Source organism: Pocillopora verrucosa, chromosome 3, assembly GCF_036669915.1.
Source record: "Pocillopora verrucosa isolate sample1 chromosome 3, ASM3666991v2, whole genome shotgun sequence".
In the NCBI taxonomy this organism is placed as follows: domain Eukaryota; kingdom Metazoa; phylum Cnidaria; class Anthozoa; order Scleractinia; family Pocilloporidae; genus Pocillopora; species Pocillopora verrucosa.
This window is the reverse complement of record NC_089314.1, coordinates 27,451,877-27,463,414: the sequence shown is the minus strand read 5'-3', so window position 1 is coordinate 27,463,414 and position 11,538 is coordinate 27,451,877. Positions and strand designations below refer to the sequence as shown.

Sequence of the window (11,538 nt, the reverse complement as noted above, 5' to 3'; positions counted from 1 at the left end):
ATGGCGGCCGTTTGTAGCAGTTTAGCAATTTTCTCTCTTTTCTGGTCTTTTTCTCTGGCAGTGAAGGATGTTTTCCATGAGGAATTGCTACTGAGACCGTTGATAACTGGCCACGTATATGCACACTTTCAATTCACTACAGTTTGGGATGTGGATATCAGGGACACAAAATCCTGTAAGTGTCACAACTTTCTGTCAGCTAAAATAACTTACAGCTGTAGTTGATAAATGATTTCCTTTAGCAGAAAGGCGAAATGATTTGTTTTTATCGCGGTATTGAAAAAAAAACATTTATTTTCTTTTGGCTGAATGGTTTTCTCGTCTAGATAAAAGAGAAACCATTTGATCATTGATCAACATTTCATTTAGTGTGTGTTTTGGTAGTTTGGTCAATAAGGATGCTTCATATCCCAGCTTCACGCATGAGCTAAATGTGACAAGTGATCCAGATTTGGTAACTGGAACCTAAATAAATATGAAAAACAATTTGTATTAGTAGGTTTTATTTGTGATGATCATTCTTGATATCACCTTTCTGTGTCACTGTTATCATTTTGTTCATCTTAGTCTCCCACTACAAGCTGTTTCCAAAATCCTTTGGACAGATTGTTAATCAGTATTCAGTAGAAGAACTTCACCTGAGTCTAACACAGGGACAGTGGCAGCATGAACAGTGGGGGTACCCTGTGACATCAGCCCCTCCTGGGGCAGAGTTATGGGTGTGGTTCCAGGATAGAGTGAAGGACAGGTACTTATATAGGAGCTTTTTAGAACAGTGTGCTTTGAAACAAGAAATGGCTTATCAGGAGCAAATTAGATACGAAACTTCTTTATTGTTGGAAAATTTAAGTGAACAAAGTTGGGAATGGTTCTAGGTTTACTTTTGATTAGATGATCACTGGCAAACTAAAAGTAAGATCAATGTATATGTTTTTCAATATGTTAAAAATTCTACACATAGTCAATGCCCCTAAAAGAGATTAAAGATCATGAAGCTTATTCTGAATTACACTTACATGGACAATGTAATGAGTAATGTGTACTTGTGTATTTTCTGATAATACATATACACAAAAAAACTTTGTCGTGATTATCAAGAGTGATCGATATTGTGAAAACATAGTAAAAAACCTTGATTTTTTTTCTGCTCTTGTTTGCAGTGTGGATGAGAACTGGTCAGGACTTACTCAGGCATTGTCAGGCCAATTTTGCGCTTCCCTGAATTTCATAGACAGTAAGACAACCACAAGCCCCAAACTTTCCTTTACAAGGGAAGGTGTTACCTCTACTGCTGGTACAAACTCTTCATTATTGAGACATGCAGCTTTGCCCAGAGAGTTGGTTTGCACTGAGAACCTCACTCCATGGAAAAAACTGTTGCCATGTGACTCAAAGGTATTATCTTGTGATGTGATTTTTGTTCCTTGTGAATTTTTTTAATGCCTTGTAAGTTATATATGTATATATACACCCGTTTTCAAAAATGTTGCAACATTGAAAATATACATTTACCTGCAATGTATATATCTTTTGTTTTCTTCTCAAAAAGAGTCTCTTTTTGATGAGAAAAGATGGTGACAACTATTTTGTGATGAAAATAGTTTAAAGTATTTTCCTGCACTTGTTATTCAGTGTTAATTGTCTTAAAAGTCACTGTGGGGATAAAACATGCTTCTTTTACTTAGAGTTTTAAGTGTTTAGTACTGCCCATGTAAAACAACCATTTGTTCCCAATTTCTTACCTATGGTTTTGTCCTTCCCTTTCTATGCACTGCTTTAGAATAAAATAGAAAAATTCTTGATAACACTGCTTTTGTATTTTTTTTCAGGCCGGTCTAACTACATTATTTAACTCATTGCTGCTGTATAGAGTTAATTATCATTCTCTAGCAGTTCATTTGAGACCAATCTGCCAGGTAGATTGAACTATTAATTTTTACTTCTATACTGGTAAGATTGAATTTTTTGACTGCCAGAATGTGTACTGGCAATACCCCATTGACAAACCAGTTAACCACTTATTGATGGAGGTCTATTCCAAGGCCTATTTAAGGTGAATTGTGACTTTGGATGTTGTGCAGCTGTACTTAAAACTGCAGCAAAAAGTAATTTTCAATTGGGACCATTAACTTCCAGTGGCACCTAAATTTAGTTTCTTCAGTTTCATAACAGTAACATTGGAATTATGAAATATAGCACTTGCCGTAGGTTAGACAGGCCTTATTTTTATAACCAATGTCAAGACCATGTTTTCTTTTAATGTGGCAAATCGGCAAGGTGCGTGCAAAATTGTAGATCTTGATCTGAAGGTGACTGATTAACAAGCCATTAATGTGTTGTTTTAATACCCATTGAGGAATGCTCAGCTCAATCTGTTGATTTTTACTTCATACAACAAGCGGTATGTGCTGGGTATCTATATACAAGTTTCTTTTTATGAAAGGAATTATTGACACCTTTTCATTCTCAGAAGTGACCAAGACATACTTACAATGACAAGAAGACACGTGATGATTGTAAAGAACAATATCAGTTAAAGGATTACCACTTGATCCAGTGATAAATTCTCAGAACTAAAAATATAAGCAATATTTGACAGACAGCATAGAGAATTACTAAAGAGATCTTGAAAGTGAAAGGGTTGAATAATTGTGATGTGCAAAAAACATGCATGCTGTTAGTATACTCATGGTGTGTTTAGTTAATCTAGGATTGTATGATTTATTTATAACAATTTTAAGGATACAAGCTGTTCACAATACTCTGTGGAATTAGTACAGTCAGTTTCCATGGTGTTGGACCCACTGTTAAGAGGGGGATCCAAATATGGTAAGTTATATAAACTTCTTTACAGCCACACACACAAAATGAGAATGGGTTTGACACAACACATTTTGTTCCTAGAAAGAGTTTTGAAAGAATGGGAAGATTAGCACATGAGTGAGCAAGTTCTTACAACCAGTTCATCCAAAAGGGCCCATGAACAGTTCATGCAAAGGGAAAACCAACAAGTGTTGAGACTAGATTTTGGGTTTTTCAGATGAAAGTTTACTCACATGATACTGGTGATACAGTCATGCTTTTAAAAGAGTTTGGGAGTTACTGTTAAGAGAAATTTGGAAAAGTGGAAATGGAAAGATATGATGAATAAGAAAGTGAAAATACTTTTTCCTGTCCAAAAACTAAACCGTAAAAACCTTTTAACAGTGACCTCAAAAGATGGGAAAAGAGGCCACTGGACAGAAGTTGAACATCTCAACATTTCCAAGCTATCATTATGTATGGTTTAGATTATTAATAAATAACACAATTATATGCATTTATTTTGTTTTTAGATTGGTCCTTCAAGAAGTTATTTGGTCGTTCCATCAAGTCTGCATGTCCTCTGGCTACTACCAGTCGCATTTATGTTGATATAAGCAGTAACAAGGTTAGGTGTGACATGCTGGCAATTTGTTTATCAAAAATAGGTCTTGAAGTCATACAACAGTTCTCCCAATAATGTACATTGTGGAGTCAAACTTGATGAGGGGCATGAGATAAACTAAATGTGAATCAACCAATTAATAGTTAAACCCAAGGGAAGAAATGATCTTGGCAGTTGAGCTGCAATTTATGCATTTACTGGAAAGAAGCCTTAAAAGACAAAACAAAAACAAGCAAAAATTCAGGCTTTAAACGTTAAACTCCAAGAAGTGATTAACATGTAACTTCTCCCTAAAATATCCATACATTATCCAACAAACAGTTGAAAAGAATACACAAATTAATCAGGCAGAAGATTTTATCTTGCTTCAACACCAAATTCTCATAACTAAAAAACAAGGTAACTTGTAGTAGCAAGAGGGGAGAATTAACAATTAGATCTTGGGAGTTAAAGGGTTAATATGATTCCAATCCATGCCAGCTAGTTACTAGTTGGGCAATACTACCCACTGGGCTACAAAGCCACATGTTGGGAGTAAGGCAAATCAAATTTGACCATTGAGTGACTTGTGGGATTTTTCTGCCACAAAATGACTGTAATAATTTGTTGTGACCATTTTACTGTTTTTTTACCACCCAACAGAGCGATTCCCAGTTCACATTGTCTCCAGCTTTCTCTACAGTAACAAAACAAGTGACAGGACAGCATCAACAATACTTTGCCATGTATGACATGAAACAAATGAGTAAGTTCAAAACATTATCACCAGTACTGCCTTGGTAATCACTTGAAATTTTAATCTTGATGGACAAAATAAATTTACAATGTCGCTAAGTACTTATTGGCTTTTTCTTACACAAAGCTCTTCCCACAAAATATCAAAAACAAAAAGTATAATGTAAAGCCAGGAAGAATAATTCCTCAACATTACTCACTTGTTAAGGGAAAGATAATTCTCCATTAGAAGAGACTAAAGTTTGAGGACTTGTTCAAACAATTACTACAGAAATTCGAACATGATATTTTTTTAGCTGAATTAGGGACAAACTAAACTATATTCAATCAGAAGAAAAAATGAATTGGTTTTACCTCACATCTTTATTGTGATGCAAATGAAATTTGTTGAATGTACCATAGTCCAGCAATTGTCTTGGTTGGTTGAACAAGAAAAAAGTGTTTGTAACTGGTTACACTGTATGTTAGTACACTTTTCATGACGTTTATGGTGTATAACAATCTGACCTTTGGAAATTCTGCCAGTAATTTTTAATCAATGTTTATATATTTACATTTGTTTTAAGACCAAACCAAACTATTGAAGTCCTGTGCCAACAATAATAGTTGTAGATTCTCGTTTTAAATCATCTGTTTTTTTAAAAAAAATCAGAGTATTAAAAAAGGGTTATGTCTTTTGAATCTTCAAACTGTGAGTGATAAACAATTTTGATGTATATCTTGATTTAGTCAATACCAGTGTTTCTGACTCAGCTCTTAATGTGGTGTTCAAGTGGAAGAGGAGAGTTGCTAAAGGTCAGTGGAACATTGGCAAAAATTTGCACGCAAATCACACATGAATCACACATAAAGCCTCCCTGGATTACTTCCTTGTTAGTAATTCTCCTTACTGTCTGCCATACCATTCTTATGGTGTTTGGTTTTGAGAATTTGGTTTTGGATCAACTTATAATCCTGTGATTGATATTTTTCTTTATTCTCAACACTTGTCTGCTTGATATTGTATCGATATTGCAAGGAGAAATTTTGTCTTGGTCACTCATGGGAGTAAAAGGGTCAAGGGGCTAACTGTTTTAGTTGTTAATACTGCTTCCATCTGTCCCAATAATTATTTGATTGTACCTTTTTCAACAGGTGTACCTCCACAGCTTTATGCTCAAAGATTTGTAACAGGTCAGTAGTGCATTGACATAGCTGAACTTAGTCATTACCTTGTAAATGTTACTGCAACTATCATTATTTTTTTGTCTTTTAATCACTGCATGCATAGTGTCTGAAAAATGTAATAATAGATGATAATCTGTATCAGTAAATATTTTATGGATTTGTGAACTTCCCAAATGTCTAGATGTGCAGTGTGATTGGTCATGATACATTAAACATTCCTGAAATATTCCAGGTGTCCATGGTTTATTAAGTTTGAAAGTGGCTTCTCTCTTTTTATTATCAGGATTTTAAGCTCTTGTTTCTAATACAATTTTGCTGTTCTTTTTAAGGGTATGGTGAAGAAAAAGGTGGTATTACATCCATGTTGCACAATTGTCACCCCACAGATCCCCTGCCAGTTGTTTACTTTGCTACCTTCCCGTGGTACCTCAGGATCTTTCTTCACACCTTAACCATCAAAAGTGCTGGCAAGGAAATCAAGCCTGGTAAAGATGCTTCCTACTCCCAATGTTCTATTATAATTGGTGGATCTTTTGATTGGCTGATACACTGGCTTTTTAATCCTTTGGTTGAATGACAAATTGACTTAATGACGAAGTTTTTGTCTCGGTTACTTCCTGATTCACCTTTCATTTTACCTGTATGGTATTTGACATTATTTTTAGCTTCCAAGCAGGCCTTCATTATTTGCGCTGCAAGGCGCGCGTTTTTCCGCTCGCGGGAAGACTTGATGCGAGTCGGAGAGAGGTTTGTAGGGGTGTGGCACCAATAATTATCACTGTTGGACCTGAATCAGACGTCACGCCGGCTAATTTTTGTTAACCTACGTATAGTCGTACTCTCTCTCCCCCCCCCCTCCTCCTCCCCCGTGAAGAAACGGGAGAGAGAGGGTACGGTTACAGGTAGGTTAACAAGAATTAGCCGGGTGACGTTATCACTGCTGGACCTGAAGCAGACGTCACGCCGGCTAATTCTTGTTAACCTACGTGTAGCCGTACCCTCTCCCTTCCGTTTCTTCATGGGGGAGGAGGGGGGGAGGAGGGGGGGAGAGAGTACGGTTAATTAAGGCTAATTCTTGCATATCAAATTGCTAAAGTTGTGAATATGACTTCAAACTGAAACCAAAATTATGGTTGGTCTTTATGTAGATATCATCCACGTGACTCCAGCAAAGGATCGTTTGCGGCCTTATACTGTGGAAATGCTGCTGACTTTACCAGCAAACTCTTTTACAGAACTGAGCGTACAGTTCCATAAAGGATTCCTGAAATGGACAGAACATCCTCCAGATGCTCATCATGGGTTCTACATCAGGTAATATTCACTGTGCATCTGTTGCCGAGGAAAAGTGTATCCTTATTTAGGACCCCTCAAGGTCCAGTCCCTAAAAGTGAAAAGAATTATGTGGACGATTTGTCAGGAACGTCGGACAAAGACGTAAATATTTGAACTCTAGTCAGTTTCGATTTTGTGTTAATACGCTGTAATCTACCAGCTGAGCTATCGAGAAATCGTTTTTAAGTTCGACTGTATGTGAAGTTCCCATGTAGGCAGCGTCCTGCTCAAACTTATTGGACGAACGTCGGTCATGCGCGAGGGGATCAGTTCTTTCCGGCCGCGCCAATTTCGCGCGAAAATATTAAAAAAAACGTAAGAAACAGCCCCTGTCTCGCAAAATAAACTGAAAAAATCGAAACTTTCATAGAAATCTGTAAAAGGAAACAAAAGTCGAGAAAAGGAAAACTCGAGACTGCGAACACAAGGCTATTTAAGTACAGGTATCCTGTTACTTTATCATTCTGTTTTGAGCTTTACCGAAAAAGCTATATGATTTTGAAACACCCTGACTTACTTACTTGGGTGGTTGTTTGTAATTCGTGTGAAACAAATTGGTTGTGAAAGCGCACCACTTAGTCATTCATTAAAACGTTCGCACATGCGCAGACGTTTGACCGCTCTGTTGTCCTGCTCACTGGTAGGATCACCAAAATCGAAATCTTCATTAATGTTTACACATAGATTGAGTTTGCTGGTACATTTTAACTGACAACATACACAAATAATATGTGCAGTTCTATTCTTTTGTGGTTTTTAAGAGTCATGAAAGAAGTTTTGCACGAGTACGTGCGATTTGCTGATGAACCAGCAATAGTCTGAAATTCCCCAGATAATGGTGGCCTCGAATACAAAATCACCCTGTTGTCAACTTTCTTGAGGGTTTTTGATATACCAAACGCCCCTCACTCATTTTGCGTTTGTTTTGTTTCAGTTCTGCTGTGATCTCAACAAAACTTCAAGGCCCAAAAAATTACACTGGTCCAGCACGCCACACCTCTCTCCTGTTTGAAAGGTAACCTAAAATCATTCTCTCGTGAACCCTTCAGGGTTTAATTCTGTTTTTTCCTTTATTCATTTATCTGATTGTTTCTTTTGATGAACCATGTTCTAAATGAGTAGGAGACTGGGCTGGAATGCCTTTAACCCTTTAATCCCTAAGTGTAACAAGGTTCTAATTTCTCCTTACAATATCACTCCTGACTAAAAGGTTTAAGTCACGAGAATATAAGGAATAATCAGCAACTAACGAAGCTGTTGATGGTTTTTACAAATTCTCCCTGTTAGATCCTTGGAAATGTATAGAGAACAGTATGGAGAATATGCATACTGATGTTAGGGTGTAAAGGGTTAATTGATTGGGTTGTGAACGATACCAAATAAGGAAGCCGGTTGGTAGAGCCGTTTGTCAGTTGAGTTAAAAAAAGACCAAAGTAATCACAACAGCCAATGGGAGCGAATTTCGACATCATTGTTAACCAATGACAACTCAAAGTAAAGTTAGGGAAACTGCATGAAACGCAGGAAAACGCTAGTGACGAAATTACGATCGGTTTGAAGAGCAAAGTTAAGCAAAACCAAAGCAGTCATGGATTACTTTCAACACAATTGAAAACTGCTCAAAAATTGATACAAACAAGATAGCCTAGTATCTGCGACTATGTAAAACTTTATTGAATTACTACACCTCACTCGAAATTTGGAGATCTTACCAACGTTTGAATGATCTTTGTTGTTCAGTCCCTTTGAAATAAATGTTGGAAACCTTGCTCGGTTGTAACAAGCCTGATTTCAAATTTGTTTTCTAGTGATGAAACTACTCCAGCGGAGGAAGTGTTTCTTCGTGTTCACACAGAAGTTTTACTGATCACCCTCCCCACCCCTGACTTCAGCATGCCATATAACGTCATCTGTTTGGCCTGCACTGTAGTAGCCATTGCATTTGGTTCTTTTCATAATCTGTCTGTGCGGAGATTTGAGGCTGTTGACCCCAAGGAGAGCACTGGTCTTGTTGGCAAGTTGAAAGCTTTTCTCGCCAAGCTAAAGGGTAAAGTTTTTGGGAAGAAGAAGGAAGAAATTGCAGAAGAAAAGAAAGAAAATTAAAGTGAACGTTGTAGCAGCAGTAAAGGTGCCTCGCGAGGTCTGTCGCGCAGGAGTAAAGCGTTGAATATTCTAGTGGCCGAACCAATCAGAACTCAGAAAAATGAGCACGTTATATGTGGCACGAGCAGGAAAAAAAAGCGATGACGCTTTGAGTCAACTAATAATAATCACTGGTCTGTGATTGGCCGGTTAGATTGTTGAGCGCGTTGTGCGTGTTTGATCCCTACAGAACTTTACTCAAGCAGCTGTTTTGGTTGTTTGAAAATGAAGAAAGAATGTTTGGAAAGATGAGCATCAAAAAAGACGAGGAAACTTTTTGTTTTGTGTAGAGTGAAATGATGAACGTTTCTTTAAAAAAAAACGTTTTGGAAGGAGAAGCCCCTTTTTTTCCATGAAAAAAAAAAGACGTTCACGAGAAGTAGGTTAGAATTTAATTGTACACTACCTATTTTTTTTTCTTAAACAGTGGAAAGTGTAGGCATTAATGAGATTCATTGAAACAAAATGGATATGGAACATTGATAACGTCTTGGAAGTAGTTCGCTAGTTAGTGATAATCAGAAATTTACTTTGTCGTTCTTCGTGCTTGCTTGTAAGGCGACAATCGGTGGTCATAAAATAATTTTACCTCTTTGTTTCAAATTAGTAGAATAAGTGACAGTGGAAAACCAATGATCTTTTTTAAGACAGAGTGAAAACTTATGAGGTTACAGTACACCTGATTTAAAAAAAAACTGGAAAATGTGTGAGGTTGTGAGGCTAAAACTATTTGCAAGGGAAAAACTTGAAAATTTAAGATTATCAAGCTGTGACTAAGAGATAAGTATTGTTCCTGTGATGATATCAGAAAAACAGCTACTTAATTAGCATATGATAACTTATCCGTCTAAATTGCTGTTGGTTCCCCTGATTAAAGGGAATTCTTCCAAATAAGTTTTCTGCATTTTAGTGTATGTAGTAAAATTCTTAAAATTATGCCCAGCAGAACCGCTGCATTAGGGAAGCGAGAAAATTCTGCGGCTCCTCGTCTTTAGTTACTTTGGCTCTGTTTGCCTAGAAGCATTATGTAAAGGAGCATTTCACACAGGCATATCTTAAATTACGTGCGAGTAACGTGTTGTAATCTGCGTGGAAGATGACAAGGAATTATTTTTTCAAGATTCCGCTTTAAATAAATTATAGCTACAGGCTATTCGTCAAATAATAGCTGTCACTTTTCCTTTTTATATCGTTAAGATGATTTTGTTACAACTGTCATGTTTGCGTCAGAGGCAAGACAGGTGAAGAAGGAGAATGTCCAGTAGGAACGATTTAATGTTAACGCTTCAACACCTCTTAATATATGCCTGCTTCCCAAAGCTTTTCGTAAATGGATTAAACCAAAAATATATAAACCTTAAATATCTAATCCGTCGGAACTGGGGCCAAGTCATTCACCATGATATGCTTACAAAATCAAATAGATTGTGGGCATATGTTTTGTTTATACAAGACTTCCTTTGGCCTCAGGGCTGATTCAGAGTTTTGTCACAAATGAATCAGTTTATTTTAAGCGTAATGGAAAGCCAAAGCGCACGAAAAGAACTCTCTCGTTGGCCATCGGCGTCAAACGTTATTTTCAATCAGGCGATCATCGAAGGCGACGTGGCGAAGGTGAAATTTTTGTTGAAATACGGTGGGAAACAGATTGCGCTCAATGAAAGGAACAAACTCGGTTTGACTCCTTTACAGCAAAGCTGTGTTGACGGTAATCTTTCGCTAGTGATGTTACTTCTTGATCATGGAGCTGATATTGAAGGCAAGGACATAAATGGCTGGACGCCGCTTCATTTCGCAATAATCGCTGGTCACTGCAATATTACCAGTTTGCTTATAGATTCATGTGCGAACTTGGCAAGCGTCGATGGTAAGGGTCGCTTACCCATCGATCGTGCTCAGACTGAAGAAATGTTGGTTTTGATTACACGAGCTATGGAGAACGCTGGGTATGTAGAAACAGCGCGTTTGTATCTGGAAAAATGGGGTTTACGATCTCTCTCATCTGAAGACGAAATGTCATCATCTTCGTGTCAAGAAAGTACTGAATTTTCTGAAGCAAATAGTGTTACGGACATTAGGCAACCTTCGAACGACAAAACGATTTGTAGTAAAAATCAAAATATTCAAGATTTCGTTATGCAAACCAAGTGTGAATTGGTTTGGTCGAAGTCATCATAAATTTTCTTATCAGTGTGGAATACATTTTCTTCCAGGGGCGATTTGATAAAGGAGCGATTTTTCAAAGCAAAGCCAAATAACAATAAAAAATTAAACCTTCAGGTGATCCAGGAGTGTTCTATTAAATAAAAATTCGCTTTAATATATTCCACAACATCAACAAATCGAGGAGAACGAATAATTGAATTGTGACAGATTGCAAATGCCGTTAATTTTTTTCATAAGCCTGTTTACTTAGGATCAGGAAAATGGTGGGATTGTCTTTCGCGTGTAACTGAAATTCCCCATTAAAGTTCCCATCGAAATGATAGAAGTGTAGTTAAAAATAGCCAGGGAAATCCAGTGGGATGTCACAGCATTTTAGAAAGCTTAAGTTTGAAAATAACGTCATGTAACAAACGCTATAAAATAAGCTGTGACAATTCAAACACGTTTATACGATTTTCATCAGTAAAAATATGAGCCGTAAATATTAAAAATCAAAACAAGCTTCGAGGATGTTAATGAATTTTACATAAATTTCTAAATAAAAAAAAAGGAAAAAAAGATGAGGA

The 11,538-nt window shown here is 36.9% G+C and overlaps 2 protein-coding genes across 2 annotated transcripts; both read left to right on the top strand.

Annotated features, from left to right (window-relative positions):
* On the top strand, nucleotides 1-9,174 carry LOC131798983 (GPI transamidase component PIG-T). The gene is made up of 13 exons (XM_059116651.2): nucleotides 1-175; nucleotides 568-748; nucleotides 1,161-1,395; nucleotides 1,830-1,916; nucleotides 2,742-2,829; nucleotides 3,336-3,430; nucleotides 4,070-4,172; nucleotides 4,892-4,957; nucleotides 5,297-5,335; nucleotides 5,659-5,814; nucleotides 6,478-6,643; nucleotides 7,599-7,679; nucleotides 8,473-9,174. Exons 1-13 carry the CDS (start codon nucleotides 1-3, stop codon nucleotides 8,765-8,767), a joined length of 1,767 nt encoding a protein of 588 aa, XP_058972634.2. The 3' UTR covers nucleotides 8,768-9,174.
* A 985-nt stretch (nucleotides 9,175-10,159) lies between these two features.
* Nucleotides 10,160-11,374, top strand: LOC131799619 (protein phosphatase 1 regulatory inhibitor subunit 16B-like). Its single transcript, XM_059117324.2, has one exon. It carries the CDS (start codon nucleotides 10,301-10,303, stop codon nucleotides 10,982-10,984), a length of 684 nt encoding a protein of 227 aa, XP_058973307.1. The 5' UTR covers nucleotides 10,160-10,300; the 3' UTR covers nucleotides 10,985-11,374.
* Nucleotides 11,375-11,538: the final 164 nt, after the last annotated feature.